Consider the following 20,939-nt stretch of genomic DNA (forward strand, 5'->3'; position numbering starts at 1 on the left):
AAATTCAGGTTTTATTTTTCTGCAGGGCCAGCAGGGCCGCCTGGTTCCTCCCAGTGCCTCGGAAGGAAAGCTGCCTGACCCCAGCTGCCCTTACTGCCGTGTGGTCCGTGGTCACCCGGGGAAGGTGGTGGCCACGAGCTTTTCCTGCAGTCATTATCCGCTAAGTAACGGGGGTGGACCTTGGGTTCTGTGAACATCCTCGTTCTCTTCGAAATCCCTCTCTCAGCCTCGCACTCACTGGTGACTCTTACCTGAATCTCTTTTTACCATGATGCGTCTGCTTTTTAAATTATTTATTTAGGGGCACCTGGGTGGCTCAGTCGGTGAAGCATCTGCCTTCTGTCCGGTCATGATCCCGGGTCCCCGGATCAAGCCCTGCATTAGGCTCCTTGCTCAGCGGGGCCCCTGCTTCCCCCTCTGCCCCTCCTCCCCACTTGTGCTCTCTCTCTGTCAGATAAACAAATAAAATCTTTAAAAAAATAATAATAATGAATTATTTTTAAATTTTTATCTTTTCAAATTATCATACAGAAAACTGACTCTTTGGGAAGTAGACAGTTACATGAACGTTAGCTCACGTCCCGGTTCCTGTAGCTACATCGACCAGAACCCAGAGTGTTCCACCCCCCAAACCCCCCTTCACGCCGGCTGCCTATTCTCAGACCTCTTACGGCACCCGAGGGCTGTCGTGAGACCCTCCCGGGGATAGAAGCGCCCGCCACATCACTTCTGGGGCTGGGCTTCCTGCCCTCGGCGCAACGTCTAAGACTCACCTGGGCCGTGTGTGTCAACCGCTTGCCCCTTCTTACCAGTGAGTAAAATTCTGTGTGTGGATGAACCTCAGTTGACTTATTGCTCATCCCCTGAATGACCTTTGGGTTGTTTCCAGCTTGGGCAGTTAGGACTAAGGCTGCCATCGACCATCGTACACAAGTTTGTGTATGAACGTGTTCGGGTTTCTCTGGGACACATGGCAGGCTTGGGGCTGCCGGGTCGTGCGGCCAGTGAGTGTTTAACCTTTCCAGAAACTGCCAAACCTGTCTCCAGACCGGGGTCCCGTCCCGCTTGTCCTGCGGGCGTGTGAGCCCCGGGGGCTCTGTACCCTCAGCAGCTCTTGGAACTGTCTGGCTGGACGGTCCTTTCCACTGTCCCGTGGGCGCGTCCTGCCATCTCGTCGTGGTTTTAGCTGACATTTCTCTGTCGGCTGATGACGTCGAAGATCTCCCCGCCGGCGGAGGGGCGCGTCCTTGCCCGCGAAGTCCTGTTACGTCTTTATCCCTTAAACACACAGCCACGCAGACCGTTTCATCAGGATGTCGTTTACATGTCTCCAGGCGTACCCATTCGATGTGTAATTCGGCGGCTTTTCGTCTCTCTGGAGTTGTGTGACCACCGCCATAAACCGGTGTTAAGCCATTTCCGTCACCGCACAAGAAACCCTGCACCCTGCGGCAAGCACCCCATCCCTCCCCTTAAACCACACCCGCTATAGGGCTGTGGATTTGCCCAAGCTGGACCGTCCACGCAGACGGAACCACATGCCGAGTGGGCGCTCCCGCCCGGCTCTGCCGCGCCCGTGGGCATCCACCCCCCACTCCCTATGTCAGTGGCCGGATGACGCTTCTTTGGTTCGTTGCTCCCGTTTGTTCATCGTTCATCGATGCTGGACGTTGGGAGGCTACTGTGAACGCTCATGTCCACCTTTGCCCTATGGACGTCCGTCGTCGTCACCCGGGGTAGACGACGCAGTGTCAGCCTGCGGGCAAGCCTTCTCAGCCCCTCGAGGAGCTGCCAGACCGTGTCCACGGCAGCCGCACTGCCCTGCGTCCCGGCCCGCCACACGGGAGGGCTCTCGCTTCTCCTCATCCTCACCAGCACTGGTTACTGTCTTCTTCTTTTTTTTTTTTTACAATTTATTTATTTATTGGATGGGAGGGACAGAGGGACAGAGGGACAGAAGCAGGCTCCCCGCTGAGCATGAAGCCCAGCATGGGTCTCGATCCCAGGGCTCTGAGATCGTGACCCGAGCCAAAACCAAGAGTCAGACGTTTCACCGACTGAGCCCCCGACACCCCCACCCGCCTCTGCGACTACATCGTCCTAAGAGCATGACGTGGCCTCTCGTTGTGGGTGTGATTTGCATTTCCCTAAAACCAATGATGCGTTATTGAACACATACGTATCTTCTTCAGAGAAATGTCTATTCAGATCTGTAGCCCAATTTTTAATCGGGTGGTATTTTCCTCATGTTGAGTTTTGAGAGAGCTTTACATATCTTGGATAAAAACTCTTTGTTAGATATTCAGTTTGCAAATATTTCCTCCGTCTGTGCTTGTCTTTCATTCTCTGAACGGTGTCATTCCACAGAACAAACCTTTTCAATTTCGGTGAAATCCAGTGCATCGTAGTTTTCTTACATGGCTCATGCTTTTGACGTTGGCTAAGCCCCGACCACAAAGATTTCCTCCCATATTTTCCCCTAAAGTTGCATAGCTCTACATTTCACATTTTTAAAAGATTTTATTTATCCATTTGAGAAAGAGAGAGCACAAGCAGGAGGGGCAGAGAGAGAGGAGGAAGCAGGCTCCCCACGGAGCAGGGAGGCCCACGCGGGGCTCGATCCCAGGACCCCGAGATCATGACCTGAGCCGAAGGCAGAAGCTCAACCCACTGAGCCCCCAGGCGCCCCTGCCTATGTGTCACATTTACATACATTACCCATTTTAGCCAGTTTTTATATAAGATTTGAGGTTTAGGTCACGTTTTATTTCCGGCGTCAGCATGTCGGTTCTCCCAGCAGCGCTCACTGGAAAGGTCCCACTTGCTCTGCTGAGCTGCACGTCCGCATCGTCTCACACGGCTGCACGTGCGCGTGGCAGGGCCGTTTCTGGACACGGATCTGTCACGGCGATTCCTCTCTTTACCAGGACCACTCCGACCTCGCTGCTGTAGTTTCATCCAGTAGCTATATGCAGACGGCGCGCGGAAAGAGTGGTGTCTCCAGCAACGGTGGCGAGACTGGGTGGCAACTGGGAACCGCGCGACGAGGGTGAATCTGACCCCTACCTCACGCCAAATACAAAACCAACTCAAAATGGATCGAAGGCCCAGTAAGACCGTAAGACTGTGAGAAGCAGACGCGGGCATTTGTCTCCAAGACCTTGGGTGTGGTCGCAGCTTCGTAGACGTGACACCAGATACGTGGGCAGCAAGAGAAAAAGTAGGTGAACTGGACATCATCAGACTTTTACGCTTTGTGCGAACAAGAGCACAAGAAAGTGGAAACACGGCCTGCAGAACGGGACAAAAGAGGGACAAACCGCACCGGGTGAGGGGCTCGCACGCAGCACGTATGAGGAGCCGTCGCAGCTCAGTGACAAACAGGCACACGACCCCCCTTAGACGTGGGCACTGAATAAACCCCGACCTGAAGTGGACCGGCAGGTGGTCTGCCGGCGCCTGAGAAGACGCCTGACGTCAGTGCTCGCGGCAAGCCTCAGCTCGGCTCGCTAAAATGCAGGAAGCAAGACGGACAGGCGTGAGGCGAGCAGAAGACGTCGCTACAGCCACAGCTGGGACACCAGTCCGCCGCCACCACGAGAGTGGGACAGAGGAAGCTCAGCACAAACCTGGCAGGTCGGGGACACACGGGAATGCGTCCCCAGCCCCAGCCGCGGCCGGAGGTCAGGCCGTAAATTAAGTCTCGGTGGCTTGTAGGAGACGTTTCCACGAAGGATCTCCTCGATCCGCAGCGGGTTGAGCTTAGAAACCGGTAACGGGGGAAACGCGGAGGTTCACCAGCCTGCGGAGATCAGACAACACACTGCACAAGAGGAGACTGCGGGATTCTCAGAAGCCACGGGAGGCAGAAGGAAAAGGGAAACAGAACCCACGGGGCTCACGGGTGCGGCGGCAACAGAGCTATGAACGCCGAGAAGGGCCTCCGCCGGCGCGGCGCGGCTCAGATGCGAGGAACCAGGAGGAGGAGCACAGACCAAGCCCAGAGCCACAGGAAGGAAGGAGGAGACCATGACCAGGGAGCGCGCCAGCCACAGCACGGCCACTACCACGTCCACCCGCAGGAGGTACAGAGGCCAAAGTCAGGGGACAGAGGGGACATGGGGGCAGGGCTGTGCTAGTGTTAAGAGGGACAGGGTCCCGGTTCCACAGGATGAATGCGTGGAGGCAGGGGGCGGTGAGGGCCACGCGAGGGTCAGGGCACGTGGAGTGCCACCAAACCACATGCGGAGACACGGCTGAGGTGGTCAGTTTTGTTACGTGTATTTTCCTGCAGCAGAAATCTTTGTGCAAAAGAGAAAGTGCCAACCCAGGCCACGGTGTGGTTGAACCCCGGCACCACCGGGCCGAGGGAAAGAAGCCAGACACAGGAGACCATGTGCTGAGTCCGCGGAGATGGAAGGCAGGCTAGCGGTGGCCAGCGACAGGGACGGGGCACGAGGGAGGGCCGCGGCGTCGGTGGCCCGACACTGGGAATGTGTACATTATCCGCACACTTTCACACGGCGACTTCTCTGTTATGGGACTTTCACCCTCAACGAGGGGATTTGGGTGCCGCAATTTCACCAAATTCTTGTGTTCCACAAACGTTTGAGTTGTCATAGTTCCTTTGTCTTGTCTTCTCACATTCATGTTGGGACCCGCTCGCCTAGAGCTTCGGAAATCTTGCTGGAGTCATTATCGGCACGATTAGGTCTAGACATCAGTTTTCAGGGAACGGACGTCCTCACTGTCCGGAGTCTCTGTCTACTTCCCTTCTTCGTCTCCCTCCTTAGCGTTGCACTTTGGACACACGCGTCTTGCTAGGTTCATGCCTGGGTGCTTCACGGGTGGAGGGTACCTATCATCAAGGGTATTTTTTGAAATGTCCGTTTCCAGTCGTGAACCGCCAGCGTGCGGGAGGCCACTGGCTGACGGCCGTGCCTCTTGCTCACCATGTCTGCTCCATCAGCTTTCTCGCGGGCTCCCGGAGGACGGGCCGTCGTGCTGGCCGTGGACAGGGATGGCTTCGTTTCCCATTGCCAATCCCTCTGTCCCTTGCTTCTTTTTCTTGTCTTACGGTACCGGCCACGACTTCCGGCAGGTGCTGAAGGACTGCAGCCAGAGGGGACGGCTCGCCCTGTCCCCGGTCCTGGAGGAAGGCCACGGTCCGGGCGAGCTCGTCGTCAGCTCTTGCTCGATGCTCCGCGTTGGTCGAAGACCTTCTCGTCCGTTCCTCATTTGGGAGTCGTTGCCGTGAATGCATGCTGGGTTTGGCCCAAGTTCCTTCGCCGTCCTTCGGCACGAGTGCCCACCACCGCCCGCGGGCTCACCGTGACGAGAGCTGCCGGGAAGCCTTGCCAGCTCTGCCGGCTTCTGGGCAGGTCAGCACCGTGTTTGCTGTGCGTCTCCACAGCGCTGAGCTTTTCCTGTGCTTTTATGCCAAGTGATTTGGAGTTTATCCTGAAGTTCACTATTTGTGGTGAATAAACTCTTTTCAGCTTGTTGTGTGCCTTGGGTTGAATTTCAGAGCAGTAAAATGGTTGTTTCTGGGTTTTTTTCCGGCTTTATAGTTGCATTTGGAGGAGAATGTTTGCTGACCTCCTCAGTCCTTCATGCTGGAAATCCGTGATATCTTTTAGTACTTGATTCGCTCTTTATCAGATATACTTAGTAAATGTCTACGGCATGACAGCTTCTTTCTTGGCCATGGGGAACAGATACGGTCTCTGTTCCCGCAGGCTGGGCCAGCCGCTGGGAAACAAATTCAGTATTTGCAGCGGTGAAGAGCACCGTTAACGGAGCTCGTGAGTACCTTCGGCCGAGACCTGCTCTGTGCTCGGTCCTGGTCTGAGCATTTACACGAAGCATCTTAACCTCGACGTAGCCCGTGAACCAGGCTCTTCCGTTTCACAGGTAAGACGACAGGAAGGGGCGCTGTGGCTGCTGCCCCCAGGACATCGTCTGGCCACACGAAGGCCCCCACGTAGTAAGCGCTCACCAGATAGTAGTCGGGAGCTTTATTTTCCTCTGCAGATGGTGACCTCACCTACAGAAGCTCGTGCTAGGGAAGCCGGCAGCCGCTGCCCCTCAGGAAGGAGACTTCTGACCCTGTAGGGTAGGGTAGGGGTCAGGACTGGCATGCCCCAGGCTCCTGGCTTAGTAAATGCAGCTTTTACGTTGACACCGGAAAGAAAAGTCACCTCCTTTCCCATTCTCTGTCCTTGAAGATGCTGGGGAGGCTGCGGATATGGCGGCTTGTGTGGGGTCGGCCCCGCGGGCTGTGCAGCCCCGAGACGTGCTCCTGGAAGGAAGGCTCGCCTGGCCAGGGGTGGCCGGCCCACGGCCCTTTCAGCCCACTCCTTCAGGGCTGGACTCGGCCACAGCACAGCCTTACCCCGGGACTCCCTCCCCTGGGGAACTGCTCTGGCTCTGAGGGACAGGAGCCAAAGGCCCTCCCAGCTGAGCCTGGGCAGGTCACCCCTGACGCGCCCCCTCTCCCCAAGGCTCCCCACGGGCCCCAATGTCCCCGCCCCCCAGCTCCCTCCCAAAAACACACACTGTGCGTCTCTGTCTCCTTCCCAGTGTCTGCTCCTGAGACCCTGGCCTGGGGTCCTTCCCCACGAGGGAGCCCCAGATGGGAGGAGGCCACGGCCAGGCTGAGGCCAGGTCCCTTGCCTGCTCAGGCTGCCAGAAATGGCCTAACCGCGGGGGGACCCTCGGCACGGGAGTGAGAGCGCCAGTGTGTTCGGAACCGAATCCAGCCCTCCGGCAGAGCACCAAACGGATTGTCACCCGTGGCTGGAGGACAGGTTCTCCAACGTGGAGGAGGGAGAAAACCTCAGGAAGTCACAGCTCCAGACCAGAGAGGCCCGCGGATGCCTCTGGCTGTGAGCCTCCGGAGCTTCTGCCCGGGATGGGGCTCCGGAGGAGGGTGTCAGGACCCCAACCGCCAGGACCCTCCACACTTCACCCCGAACCCTCCACGCCCAGGGGCCCAGGCCTACGACTGGCCCGAGGAACCCTGGGGCCTGGGCCGAGCACTGCTTGTGAGCCCAGCGCAAGGAAGGACTTTGAGACCCCAGGGGCAGCCCTGTGTGGGCTGCGAGGAGTGAGTGCTCTGCCTGGTGCGCCTGCTCCGGGGAGTCACTGGAACATCTTGCCCACGGCTCCCTACCTGGAGGCAGAACCATGTTTCAACCCCCCACACCTCCGGGGACGGAGCTAGGGGCAGCCCGGCTGTCCACCTGCCCGCCTCTGCGTACTCGGGCCTTGCACTGCCGGGCACACGGTGGGCTTCCCATCAGCTCTAGATGAGCAGAGAGATAGGTTCCCGCCAGGAAGCCCAAGAGCCAGGCCAGACCAGCCTCCAGCCCCCAGCCCCTTGCCTCAGAAGCCCTGGCAGCCCTCAGCTGGCCCCATCCTGGACAGCCCCCAAGCTATCCTCCTGCCCCCACGACTGCTCTCCTGACCCCCAGGGAGCACTCCTCGACCCACCCAGGCCCCCAGGGACGACATCAGCCCCCACTGACCCCCACCCCCAAGCTGTGCCCCTTGTAACCACCATGCCCGGATTCGGAGCGGGTACCCCACTGCCTCAGAGACTGTGATCTGGCCGCAAGCCCCAGCCCCCCTTCCCGGCCCTGTGAGCTGTCGAAGGCCCTGGTGGCCCTCACGCCGGCCTCTCTAGCTTTGGGCCGGGAAACCACCGTCCTGTAGGAGGCACAGGGGAGACGCACCACAAGGCACCCACACACTCAGCCATGGACCGCGGGGACAAGGGAGTCTAGGGAAGGGGCAGAGCCCCATGGCTGAGGGTCCTTCAGAGAGGAACAAGCCTGGTTATTTTTTTTTTTTAAGATTTTATTTATTTATTAGAGAGAAAGAGTGAAAGAGAGAGAGCGTGAGGGGGGGAGGGTCAGAGGGAGAAGCAGACTCTGCTGAGCAGGGAGCCCGATGCGGGACTCGATCCTGGGACTCCAGGATCATGACCTGAGCCCAAGGCAGTTGCTTAACCAACTGAGCCACCCAGGGGTCCCGACAAGCCTGGTTCTTACCAGAATGTTCCTCCCTCCTGGGGTCAACGGCACTGACCCATCTGCCTTCTAAGTGACCTCAGCGGCCGCAGCAGGCCTGGCTACCTCGGCTACCTCTCCAGACCCTAACCCCGTCCCAGGCTCTCCTGTCTTCCCTGCTGGTCCTCCCCCCATCTCCACCTGCCTCAGACCCCTGCTGTCTTGTCTCACCAAGTGGGGGTCCCTGCCCTCTGGACCGGCCCTTCCGCTGCAAGGAGCTCCCGGCTGTCCGGCTGAGCCATGGCTCACGGCGCACGCTCAGCAAACCCACGTACCCTGTGCCACAACAGCGCCAGGTCTGAGTCAGGGCCAGCCCCGTCCTCCCGGCGGCATGAGAGCCCCTCCCCACGTCTCACTCTGACACCCGCTCTCCAGCATCCCTGCCTGCTGTTCCTTACTGGGCAGTGAAGGCAGGGGCCGTTGGCCTCAGTTTCCCCCACAGTCTTGTGAACCCAAACACCAAATCCCATCATGATTTAAGCCCACCGGGAGCTGCCCCTCGTTCGGGGATGGGGCCCAGAAGCTGCCAGCACACAGTCCTGCTTCTCAGGGGAGACTGAGTCAGGAGGGACGCAGGCACCGGGCAAGCCCCCTGGGTGTATGCTGGCCTGCGGGGGCAGGGGCTCTGCCGGCCGCTTCAGGCTAGCATGTGGTCAGCGACTGGCTCCAGAGCTGAGACCAGAGGAGAGAGGCTGCTGTCACCCAGGGGGCGGCTCCAGGGGCGTGAGCAGAGATGGCTGCACCCCAGCGTGGGCCCTGGAGAGCCAGGAACACCATGGCATGGCTTTGGTGCACTTCGCCCACTACCGGACTCTGGGTTGGGTGAGTGCAAGGGTGAGGAATGAAATTCGATTCGTACTAAAGTCGCACCTAGTTTATGATCCCAAATTAGCCCCCTGGAGGGGGCCAGGAAGCCAACCCAGAGGTGCTGAGAGTCAATGAGAGGGGAAGGTCCCCAGGCGCGAAGCAGGCTTTGGGGAAGCGGCAGAACGTGAACCTGCTGGCAGGTGCCTGTGGCCATCCTGCCCAGCCAGGTTGTCCCCTCGTGTGTGAGATCCCCCTGACCGTGGTGAGAACCCCTGCAATGGGACTGGCCCACCCAGAACAGATGAAGGTGGTGGAGAAGGAGCTCCCCTTCGGGGGCCCTAGACCACACCCTAGACCACACTGCGGCCCAAGCCAAGTCCCGGTCAGGAGGTCTGCAGCCCCAACCCTCACCCAGCCCTACGAAGGGTCCTATCCAGGGACTGCCAGGCCCTCCCCTCCCAAGGCCTTGACTTCCGGTCTGCTCAGTGAGAAGCTGGGGTGCGGCCAGGAATCCCGGAGGGATCCTTGAGGGGGTTTGAAGAGGGGGAGGGCCCGGTGGGAAAGGTTATGAGAGCTTCCCGAGCCTTCTCCCGGAAGCTCCTGCAGACTTCTCAACACAGCCCAGTCACCCAGCCAGGGCCTAGAGTCCAGAGGGAGGCTGGGGCTGGGGGCCCGTGAGAAGGGACGCAGGGGCTGGGGGGAGGGTTGATCTCCACCCCGAGAAGGAAGTCGTCCTCCCGATGTGCAGACCAGCTGTGGCAAGGCCCCACACACTTCAGGGTTGCCCCGAAGAGGGGCCGCTCTCGACGTCCACCCGTTGAAATAAGCCTCCCTCTGAGCCCTGCTGCCCTCCCGCGCCGGCCCTCTCTTGCAGCCTGGGCCTGGCCGGCAGCTGGGTGCAGGGAGGCTGAAGCTGGAGGCCGGGGTGGGAGTTCCAGAGCCACCCAACTGTGGGGAGGGGACACCTGTGGGGAGGGGACACCTGCTTTGAAGTCCAGAAGGGCAGCAGGGCTCCACGCACGCACACACGGTAGCTTAGGGGGCTGCAGCGGGGTGCCCACCGCTGGGGCGAGGGTATGCTACTGGGGGCCGCAGACCAGAGGCCCCAGTCTGGCCTGGATGAGAGTGGGACAGGCTCCATCCCCAAGGGAGGAGGCAGAGGAGAGGGACACTGCAGGGGCTGGACCTACTGGGCCAGGGTCCAGCGCCCCCACAGCCTCCGAAGGGCTGGAGAGGTTGAGACCCGGTGGACCACCTGTAGTCCCGGGAAGGCGAAGGAGCCTCGCTCTGGGACGGGAGAGAGGCCTCCTTTAGGGCAGGAGAGGTGGCGGGATAAGCCCTGCTCCGGGACCTAGTAGGAGGGTCACTTAATCACCCCAATCCCAGGCCAGGCCGTCCCAGCTTGGACTGACGCCGTGGGGCAGGTCTCCACCAGGGCCGGCGGAGGAGAGCCGGTCCGGGAACCGGCCTCGCGGAGGCGGAAGGTGGGAGGCGGCGGCGGGGCGGGGGGGGGGGGGGGGGGGGGCGGGGGGTGGCGCAGTCTGGCAGGAGCTGGGCGGGGCCGGGATGGGGGCGGGGGCCGGGATGGGGGCGGGGCCTGGCCGGGCGGGGGTGGGGCCTGGCCAGGAGGGGGCGGGGCCTGGCCGGAGCCGGGGGTGCCCCCGCCCTCCGTGACGCAAGCGCGGCGCCGCGATCCCCCCCCCGCCCCGCGCGTCCGCGCGTGCGCACCCCGCGCGCTTCGGTGGCGGAGCGGCCCTCGGCGGTCTCTTCCGCAAATGGGCTCCGTGGCCTAGTGTCCCCGTCCCCGCCAGCGGTGGTCGCGCGCCGAGGCCCGCGAGGGGTCGCCGCCGAGGTGAGGCCCCTGGCGGCGCGTGAGTGGGGTCGTGCGGCCCGAGGGGGCGGGGGGACGGCCCCGGGCGCCGCGGCTGGCGGGACCCACCGACGGGCGGACGGAAGGCCGGACGGCCGGGGGCGCGGGGTAGGGGCGGCCGCGCGGGCCGGACCGGCGCTTCCCGGAGCCCCAGGCCCGCGGCCCCGCGCGCCAAGCGCCTTTGTTGCGGCCGGTGCGGGCCGATTGGCGCCGCCCGGGACCCGCGCCGCCGCCGGGGCTGGCGCTCGGGGAACCGCCCCCGCGGGTCCGTGTGGCCCGCGGCGCTGACCCCGGCGTCTGGAGCGGGGCGGGCCGGCCCGAGGGGGGGGCGCCCTTCCCGAGGGGCGGCGGGTGACCGCAGGGCGCCCCGACCCCTGCGCGCGCAGGTTTCCACCAGCCCACAGGCGACGGCATGGCAGCCATCCCCTCCGGCGGCTCGCTCGTGGCCACCCACGACTATTACCGGCGTGAGTAAGCCCCTCGCCCTCTGCCCTGCGGCCTCCTCGGGGAGCGGGGAGGGCTGCTAGGGACCTGCGGCTCTGGCTGGCTGCCAGCCTCGCCGGCGCTTGGTGGCCAGGGCAGGGGTCGCGGTGCCCTGCGGAGCTGACCGGGGCCTCTCTTCTCCAGGCCGCCTGGGCTCCACGTCCAGCAGCAGCTCCTGCGGAAGCGAGGGCGCTGGGGAAGCCATCCCTCACCCGCCCGGTGAGTGCGGGTCCTCTCCCCGGGGGCACCAGCCGGGCGGGATCCCACCAGGCGTGGGCAGCAGCAGCACGAGCCCACTTTGTTGCTCTCAGGTCTCCCCAAGGCCGACCCGGGCCACTGGTGGGCAAGCTTCTTCTTCGGCAAGTCCACCGTCCCGTTCATGGCTACGGTGTTGGAGTCCCCAGAACGGTGAGAACACGGTCCTGGGGGCCGGCTCGGGAGGTGGGGCTGGGGGAGGTCGCCTCTGACCAGGAGCTCTCCCTCAGCTCGGAGCCTCCCCAGGCCTCCAGCGGCCCCATCACCTGCGACTCAGCTCTGGAAGCCGTGAGGAAGCAGCCTGGCAGCCGGCCTGGCAAAGCCAACGTGGGGCCGCCATCCTGAGGGCCCAGGCCCGGCTTGGGGAGGTGCTCTGGTCATCAGCGCCCCTCCCCTCCCCTCCCCCCTTCCCGTAGACCAGGCGGGCTGCTGCGCGGTCGGGTTGTTTTATATCAAAACAGCAAAACACCAAAAAGGAAGTTGAGAGAACCCCACTCTCCACTGTCCGAGCCGCACGCAAACCTTCCACACACGCTGGAACCGCGTGCTTCGCGCCAAGTGGAAAATAAACTCCAAGCAGGCAGTCGCCCTGATGGTGTGTGTGAGCTGCGTGCCCTGGGGGCCCTTCCCCACCTCACCTCTCGGTAGGGCGGGAAGTTGGTCTGGGCCAGGTTCAGGCGGGCAAGCTGCTCCGGCGAGGTCGGAGTGTGGACGGGGACAGCTCCCCCAGCGTCTGGGAGAACAGGCGGTTCCGGGTGCGGAGGAGACGCCTCCAGGGCAGCCGCTGAGGTTCAGGTCCTCAGACTTGGCCCCTGCCACTGGGTTCAGGAGCCCCCGGCGAGAGGGACCTAGTGCGCCCCCCCCCCCACTCTTGACACCAGGGAGGGCAGTAAGGGAACAGGACCAAGGCTGTCCCAGCTGGTGTGGAACAGCTCATCTGGGCCGCGCCGTCTCTAGGTGCCTTCCTAGAGCGGTTCTGCCTCTTTCAGCCCGTTGTAGGACAGATTCTGGTCAGGGCGCCCCCCACTCTGGACACAGGGACCGGAAATTAACACTGAGTGGTAAGGGGCGTGGGGGCATTCCAGGGGGCCTTCTCACCACAGGTAACCCAGCTCTGGAACCTGGGGAGGCTATGGTTGTGCCGTTCTCCAGCCACGTCCTCGGGCAGGCATGCTTGGTGGGCTGACCGTGTCCGCACTCGCTTAGTGGCCAGCAGGGCTTGGCTCAGGTCTGGTGGTTAGGAGAAGGGGGCTTAGTGTGAGGTCAGGGGAGCCCGGCTCCCCTCCTGCCGGTCTTCCCCGGGGCGTGCTGTAAGCAGCTGTGCAGGTTCAGTCCGAGGCATCCGCGGACCTCGTGGGCCCTGGGGCTGCGGCCGCCATCCTGTCTGCCCCTGTTGCGTCCAGGCAGGAGGACGGGTGGGGGACGCCCACCTTCCCACCTCTCCAGATGGACGCAGAGTGTGGAGAGGTGCCCCAGAGGCTAGCCTGAGCACTAGCCAGCCTCCCCAGTGTCCAGATGAGTCCCTCAGAGCTCGTGTGGGCCGCTGCTGCTAGCCGTGGCCGCAGGCAGGAGACAGCAGTGCCCCACCAGCAAACAGCCCATCTTCACGGAGTGCTGGGAAGTCCGTGTTTCCCCCAAGTCAGGAGATTGGCCTGGGCCGGGTGGCATGGGGTGAGCCTAGCCAAAGCCCAGATCCCTCCCATGCGCTGCCTGGGGAGGTCCTGACTGAGCGGGTGGGCTTTAGTGAGGACCAGCAACAGCGCCACTCCCTTTAGAAAGGAGGGTCGTCAGGGTTCCGGAGAGCTGGAGTCGGAGTTGACGGTGGCGGGCCCGGCAATCTGCAGAGCTGGTGTCTTGGGAGCAGACAGCAGGACGGGCAGCCTCAGCTCCCCGGCTGCAGAGGGCAGGCTGCCCCTGCCCCAGGAGAGGGTGGGCCCCCCAGCGTCCAGCCCAGTTCTGGAACGGTCAGCACCTTCCAGGGGTCCGTCGTCCTGATGGGAGGTCCAGGACGGCACGAGGCCCGTCTTCACGGGACCTGGCCTGGTGGCCTTCCGCGGCGGTGGCAGGGAGGCTGGCCCCCACAGACGGGTTCTCGTACCTGCTGACTGGAGAGCTGCTCCCGTGGGGCTTGGAAGCAGAGCCGGTGCTCGGGGTCCCTGTGCCAGCACGAGCACGTTAGCCTGTGTGCCGCGGCCGGGCACTCTGGGGGGCAGGGCGTGCGGTAGCCCGACTCCACCCTCAGGAAGTCCTCGTGGTTGGACATGCCCGTGGCAGGTCGGCCAGAGGGGCTGCAGGGGCTGGGAGCTGTGCCCGGCGAGCCCCTCCTCACCCGGGGACACCACGTTGCCCTCTGCCCCCTCCCAGGAAACCCGGGGCTGAGCTCCTGCCTGCTGACCCCCTGCACATGACGCCCCCAGATGCTGACCCCTCCACACGACGCCCCCAGATGCTGACCCCCTGCACACGGTTGCCCCCAGATGCTGACCCCCTGCACACGACGCCCCCAGATGCTGACCCCCTGCACACGACGCCCCCAGATGCTGACCCCCTGCACACGACGCCCCCAGATGCTGACCCCCTGCACACGACGCCCCAGATGCTGACCCCCTGCACACGATGCCCCCAGAGTGCCACCCCGGGAGGCCGGCTGTGCAGGTGCCAAGTCCGGCATCCCCCGCCCTGTCCGCCGTCGGGGACCCGGTACCTGGATAGGGCATCTGACCCCGACTGAAAAGCTCATGGAGGAGAATCCCGAAGGACCAGACATCAGATTTGATGGAGTAAAGCCCTTGGGAGAGGGCCTCAGGGAGGTCCACTTGTAGGGGACGTTGTGGTCGTGGGAAAGGTAGATGTCCTCCTGCAAGCGGACACGCGCTAGGCAGGCCTCGGCAGCTGCCCACCCCCCCCCCCCCGCCCTGGCCCTGCGTGGGGAGCTGGGGTTCATGGGGGCCAGTGCAGCTCGGGCACCGATGACCACCACGGTGCCATAGAGCGGGGGCGGCTTTCCCTCCGATTCAGGGCGGGGGGCAGGGCCGGTCGGGGCTGGAGTGCACAGGTTCTGGTCCCCACGTGGTGTCCCAGGCCCCGGGGGGGGCCCATACGAGCACGTGCTCGGTCTGTGACTGCCACGGTGGCCCCCGCGGGCATGCTAGCTGCTTCACACAGCTGCCCCCAGCTACCCTGACAGGCTCGGCCAGCCCGGAGGAGTCACGCTTGGCCTCCCTTCCCAGCTGCCGCCGAGTGCTGAGGGAATTGCCTCTCTAGAAGCAGCTCACGGTGAGGAAGGAATTGCAGCATCAGGGCAGCCACCCGGGAGCAAAGGGCCCCAGATGCCCGCTCTCAGGGCCCCTGAGCAGAGGGCACCAGGAACAGCCGGGGAAGCCGTCGAACCCTTGTGACCCCGGTCTGCTCCAAGAGCGAGCCGGTGGCGTCAGGGCTTTCAAGAACTTGGAAACAGCTCTGAGGGGGCACGCGATGTAAGCGATCCCCGTTAAGTGTCCCAAACGTGACTGTGGCTGAGCTACTGAAGCGAGCACACGGGACCCGGGTGTAGCCGCGTGGAAGCAGTGGGGGCCTGCCTGGGGGGTCTGATGGGGACATGATTCCGTCCCCTCCTGTCTTCTGTGTGCGGGGCGGGTGGGGAGGTGTCTCCCCTGAGCTCACGAGGCTCCCCAGCCTCTGCCCCATCATACAGGCGAGGCAAGACGCCCAAGTCAGTGAGCACAGCACACCCGCCTGCCCAGCCGCCCCGCCCATGTGCGGCCTCCCTTTCCTCCTGCAGCCCCTGTGAGGGCGGACGCCTCCCTTCCAGCCTTGGAGCCCTCCGGGAAGCCCCCACGACCACTGTGGCACAGCTCTGGCCCCAGAGCCCTGTATCTCGCCCTCTGGCCTCCCCGAGGCTGAAGGCAAGCGAGCCCCGGACACCCAGGCTCCAGGCACAGAGGACACCCTGCCCCCCCCGCCCCCCGCCTCACACCCTGAGCCCTACCTGGATGAGCCTTGGCTAGCCCAAAGTCACCCACTCTGCAGGTGTTGTGGGTGCCCACAAGGATGTCCCTGGCGGCCAGGTCCGGTGGACATAGTTCTGTGACTGCAGGTTGCACGTGCCCTCGGCCACCTGAGAGGCAATGCCCCCTGCTCCAAGATGGGCAGGGACATCTCATCGGAGTCTGCGGGGCAGGGGAGCGCAGTCAGAGGGGCTCTGCCTGACGTCACACTGGACCAGGGGACCCGTCTCGGCCCTTCCAGGAGGCGGTGATGGGTTAGCGCGGGAGTGCAGCTGGCTTACTCCCTCCGCCCCACGCCCCGTTTCCTTTCTGGGAACCCGCGCTAAGGCCATAGGAACTCCTCGCAGCATTGTCTACAGAGCGGAAAACAGCGCAGTTCCGCACCAGGTAACTCGCAAAACGGGCACCGCTCGTGGACGTGGTCGCGGGCCAGCGGGCGCGCCGTCCTGAAGGATGGCAGGGACCCAGCGGCAGTGGTCAGACTTGCCGTGAGAAGCGTTCCGTTCCGCGTTCCAAACATTACCGGGTAAAAGTCGCCCAGGCCCATGCTTCGTGCAGCTCACGCTTCTCGCCCCAGGGCTGCTCCGACACGTAGAACCCCGCTGACCGCAGCCGTCGCGTTTGGTTTGGGAGGTGAATGAACAGGTCCTGTGACCGCGGTCAGTGAGTCCATGAGACCCTCCGTGTGTGTGCAGAGCGTGTGTAGGAGGGGTGTGCACGCGTTTGTAAGTGCTCACACACGTCCAAATATGGTGGGAAGGGCCAGCGCCTTCCAGAGAGCCAAGAGCCAGGCTGGCGTGTTCTGGAAGCTGCGGCGGGGCAGGCCTCAGGGACCCGTGGCTGAAGGAATTAGGGCTGTTGTTGTCTTGTACTTCTCTGTGTTTTCTCCAGTTCCTACAATGAATCGGTGGTGCGTTCCCACAAGACACTTTAAATCCTTTCTCAAGCAGGGCCCAGAGCTGGTGGCCTGTGCCTGGTACGGGGCGATGTGGGTTTTCCCTGCTCTGTGCAAGTTTCCCACGCCCTCCAAAAGCACGGGTCCCTTGGATCCCGGAAAAGGAGCCCCGAGTGCGGCCCAGCAGGCTTCCCTGGGCCATGAGCTCCGTGACGATGTACACGGGGTCCCCCACGGATGTCACGGCACACAGCGCCAGGATGTGCTCGTGCCGAAGCTTCTTCATGGCCTGGATCTCCGCCTGGAACGTGTGCCGGTGCGGGAGGTCGTCTGCGGGCTCAGGCGGCCTCGGTGGGTGCAGCGGCAGGCCCAGCCTCCCCCACCTGCCAGCACACAGTGGCTGCTCAGGACATGTGGGTCCCCCCCCGCTGGGGGCCACCACTGCTCTCGTCACAGCGGACACCGTGAGTGCGACGCCTGCCCAAGCCCGATGGGAGGCAGAGCACCCCCAAGCGTGTCCCCATGAGCCCTTGATTTCTGAAGGGGGGTCCAGACCCCTAATGGGTTTAAAGGAGATTTGAGACGAATCTTCAAATTTCTAGTTGTCTGTTTCTTTTACTGGTTTTCCATTTACCTGAAAAATTTTTAATTCCCTTTATAAATAAATGCACTTAGGTGCAAACCCAGACATTGGAAGGAAAACGCCGCCGGAAGCTGTCGTAGACACCACACGCTGTGTGCCCTGGGCGGGCGTGTAGCACGCGGCACCCGGCCAACTCAGCATGTCTTGAATCTCATTTGCGCATTCCTCCAAGCACCCTGCCTCCTTCCTGCGTTTCAAAGGCACTAGGTTCTCAGGACCTCAGGGCCTTTGCACGGCCATGCTCTGCATGCTCCCTGTCCCGGGCCCCGCCTTCTGAACCCGCGCGTTCTGTGACTTCACCGCTCGTCCCCCCACACGCATTTGCCACGTTACTCCTCCAGAGCTTGGGGTCACAAGGGCACGGAGTCTCTCCTGCCGGACCCTCCTGGCCCGGAGCTCAGGCGGCTGTGCACGGCTCACGCCAGGCGGCCCCCTGTGGTCCCAGCCTCCAGGCGCCTCCTTGCAGGTATGGGACAGCCTGCAGCCCACACCCACATGGGCATGTCGCAGTACCCCTCCTGCTTCCTCTAACAGGTCACGCATCTGGTTTCGTCTGTTTGGAAGCTGAGTGATGCTTTGCTTCCCAAAAGGCCCAGTCCCTGCCTGCGACTCCTACACAGACCTCATCCCTGTTGGCCACCCAGAAGCCCCGTGGGTCCTCCTTTCCCCTCTGGGTCCTGTCCTCACAAAGTGACAGCGGCGGGGCCCGGGGAGGGGCCACACGCCTCTGCAGCTCCGTATCGTGTCACCCTGTGGGAGCCTAGTCAGCTCTCAGGGGACCAGGATGGTGGGGTCCAGCCCCAGCCAGGGGGCACGGGGAGGTGGGGTTACGGGCCCTCATCCTCGCTGGCCTCCTGGAGGCTGGCCCAGCGCCCGCCCCTCCCCAGCGCCCAGCCGCAGTGGCACAAAGCTCCGTCTGGAGGGGCTGCAGGGGGCCGGGGGGCACCTTGAGAGGACCCACAAGGGCCACGGGGACACTCACGGCTCAGACTCCACCGTCTCCGTCTCGGCAGGTAGTTGCGGGGCACGTAGCCCTCGGGCAGCGGCCTGCCCACCACCACTCCTCCTCCTTCCTGGCCACGTGGAACAGACCCCCGCCCGGAAGTTCAGCTCCTCTTCCGTCCGGGCCTCAAAGTCCCAGATGCCCGCATACTGGGGGCCCGGGGGAGCCTGGCCCCAGTACGCCACGGCAGGTGCCATGGCAGGTCCTGGGCAGCCCACAGCACCCCTTGTGGCTGGGAGCCGTGGCCGGGCGGGGCTGACCCTGAGAGGCCATCCCCACCCAGCTGGAGCCGGCCCACGTCTGCTGAGGAGAGGCCCTGCCAGGCCAGCCACACCTGCACCTGCCGGGGCTCCCTCCCTGGGCAGCCCAAGCTCCCAGGGCTGCCCCCGCCCCTCCGACCTGCTGAGGTCAGGCCACCGGGGAGCTGCTCCTGTTCCAGGACCTGTGCCCGCCACGTGGGGGAGGGGAGCACTGAGTAAGCCGTCGGGCAGGCCCCTCCTGGGGTCCACTTTGGCGGTGGGGGCTCAAGGATGAGTGCAACCGAGGTGGGAGGGGGAGACGAGGGATGGAGGCCTGTGGGCAAGTCACCCCTGCCCAACACTCCAGGGCCTCTGGGACGGCGCGCGACGGAGGGCAGCGAGCTCACAGAGTCGTGGCTGGAGGCCCAGGGGGCTGCTGCCTTCCCCTCCGTACCTGGAGGCTCTCAGCCACGGTCACGACCACCAACCACTGAGGGGAGCTGGGGTGGCCACACCCATCCAAGACGTTGGCCTCCAAAGGACAATAAAGGACGGGCAGGTGCTGGAAAGAGGGAGCCCACACGGGGGCCGTGGGCTGGGAGACAGCAGGGGCCACAGCAGAGAAGAAAGAGCCCTGAGGCGAGATGGGGACCAGGGCATAGAGGGGGCTCGGGGTGAGCGCCTTCGGTCCTCGGCCGCCCGTCTGAGGGGCTGTGGGGACTCTGGCCCGTGACGGGAGCTCCAGGAGGACAATGACCAGGGGAATCCCGTACTAAGCCTGACTTAAGCACCACTCACTCCATTTTGAGACCAAGAGGAATGTGTATTACGAGCAAGTAATCGAGTGGGATCACCCTGGCGCCGCTTTCATTGCCGCCGAGGGTGGGGAAGGGGCCGGGGAGCAGGGCACAGGGCAGGCTGGGGCGGGGGCTCCACGGCGCCCGGCTGCATGTCCAGTCCACGTTGCTGGACGCTCCGGTCCCCTCCGCCCTCAGGCCCGGTCGTGAGCTCATGCCCAGGGCCTTGGTGTGTCTCTCGGGGCAGACGTCCAGGGCTCTGCCAGGCAAGCGTGGAAGCGGGACAGTATTGAGGCAGAAAGTCCCCCACCCCTCCCAGAGGCCCCGGCACCAAGCCTGCTGGGCCTGTGGCTGACAGACAGGCCCGAGTGCGCCGCGGACCACCCCGAGCACCAGCTCTGGGCCCAAGCCCAGCACACTCTTTCCCTCAGGCCCGCGTCACACTCGCCCGCTGCTGGGTCGGGGGGTGGGGGACGTCCAGCTCCGTCCCTCACCGGGAGGCCTCCCAGAGCAGGAGGTTCGGTCCAGGCTGCCGGCCAAACCCTCCTGCTCCCACAGCCCCGCCCCCGCTGGCACCCGGGGCTCAGCCCCGCCCCCGCTGGCACCCGGGGCTCAGCCCTGACCCGGGCTGGTCTGGCCTCAAGTGGCTCGTGCCCACCTCCTCCCTTTGTGTTGCCCTCACCCGTGGTGACCTCGGCACCCGCTCCTTCTCCTCCAGGAAGCCCCCCACCACGGCAGCCCTGTACAGCCTCTGCGCGCACCGTGGAATCCCAGCGCCAGCCCCGGGGCAGGGCCGGTGTCCGTGGGGAGGGGCTCACAGGCCTCACAGTGCAGAGCTGACCCTAAACGGTGCACAGAGGACTGTCCCCTCCAGGGGACAAGAAGCAGGAGCAGCCTGGCTTGCCTCTGCCCTTCCATCCCACAACCCCTCATGGGGCACAGCTGCCACCATGGGGGTCACGGGACTGTGGGGGATGAGGACCCTGAACACAGACCACACTTGCCTGGTCCCCGTGCCCCTCGGGTCCCTCTTGTGGTGACTGGAGCTGGCGGGGTGAGGGAGAACCGGCGTGTCCCACTCGGCTCCTCATTCAGTGACGCCAATGGTGGCTTGAAATCGGCCCGAGCAGGAGCAGGCATGTCCTGCACGTGTCAACTGTGTTCCAGTTGACCCAGCACCACGGGATCCAGCCCCACCCGTCTGACCCCGGGCCAGCACGCGGGACCCAGAACCCCTAACCTTCACCCCCCCGCCCAGAGAAGGACCTCGAGTCTCCCAGCCCCAGGAATGACCATGCAGCCTGCCCTGCCCATGGCCTGACTCAGGCTCCCCCAATTTCAATCCCAGCCGCACGGAGATGGCGTAGGCTGCTTGGTCCCTCAGGGGTCCTGCTCCCTGGGGCATCAGAGTCCCCTGGGGCGGGGCCCTGGGCCGCATGGGGGCCAGCTCTGCTTCCGGGGCCAGCTGGTAGACCTCCCCATCCGCTCGAGCTGCTGTTCAGGTCTGGGCGCCGAGGCCCATGCACGACGCAGGTCTGAGTCCGTCGCCGCACACTCTCCGAGCACTCGGGTCTGCACACAGCCAGCGGGTGTGCCCAGCCCACGCCGTGTCCGCCCCGTGACGCCTCGGCCTGGGAGCCCAGCATCGGCCATGGGGGGACTTTGCCAAAAACTGGGGAGCCTCTGGCTGTTGGCTCCGGGAGGGGTCAGGCTGCCCGGGGCGGCAGGGGCGGCGCCCCCCCAACTGCTATGCCGAGACCTCCCCTCGCCAGGGACACCAGGTCCTGTGGAGCAGAGGACACCAACCCTCCCGTCTGAGGGGACATCTTCACGTGTCTGCCTTCCACACACGTGTGCCAGTCCATGCG

General features: G+C 63.8%; 2 protein-coding genes across 2 annotated transcripts; one reads left to right on the top strand and one right to left on the bottom strand.

Annotated features, from left to right (window-relative positions):
• Window positions 1-10,571: 10,571 nt before the first annotated feature.
• Window positions 10,572-12,080, top strand: PPDPF (pancreatic progenitor cell differentiation and proliferation factor). The gene is made up of 5 exons (XM_045981799.1): window positions 10,572-10,731; window positions 11,147-11,216; window positions 11,377-11,451; window positions 11,544-11,640; window positions 11,718-12,080. The coding sequence occupies exons 2-5, from the start codon at window positions 11,162-11,164 to the stop codon at window positions 11,830-11,832; spliced, it is 342 nt and encodes a 113-aa protein (XP_045837755.1). The 5' UTR covers window positions 10,572-10,731; window positions 11,147-11,161; the 3' UTR covers window positions 11,833-12,080.
• Window positions 12,081-13,274: 1,194 nt separating this feature from the next.
• On the bottom strand, window positions 13,275-20,724 carry LOC123926660. Its single transcript, XM_045980597.1, is given in 14 exon segments — window positions 13,275-13,401; window positions 13,460-13,591; window positions 13,593-13,755; window positions 14,195-14,296; window positions 14,299-14,361; window positions 15,476-15,559; window positions 15,562-15,621; window positions 15,624-15,656; window positions 16,558-16,987; window positions 17,366-17,510; window positions 18,015-18,184; window positions 18,729-18,908; window positions 19,129-19,330; window positions 20,546-20,724. Coding segments are annotated over 14 exon segments (2,070 nt in total).
• Between the last annotated feature and the right edge of the window lie 215 nt (window positions 20,725-20,939).

The sequence above is a fragment of the Meles meles genome, chromosome 16, assembly GCF_922984935.1.
Source record: "Meles meles chromosome 16, mMelMel3.1 paternal haplotype, whole genome shotgun sequence".
NCBI classification, from domain to species: Eukaryota; Metazoa; Chordata; class Mammalia; order Carnivora; family Mustelidae; genus Meles; species Meles meles.

Bases quoted from the DNA above. Each gene is read 5' to 3' on its own strand.
- PPDPF (XM_045981799.1), top strand. From the start codon at position 11,162: ATGGCAGCCATCCCCTCCGGCGGCTCGCTCGTGGCCACCCACGACTAT. The intron at 11,452-11,543 runs GTGAGTGCGGGT...TGTTGCTCTCAG, and splicing joins AGCCATCCCTCACCCGCCCG to GTCTCCCCAAGGCCGACCCG. The intron at 11,641-11,717 runs GTGAGAACACGG...GCTCTCCCTCAG, and splicing joins GTGTTGGAGTCCCCAGAACG to CTCGGAGCCTCCCCAGGCCT.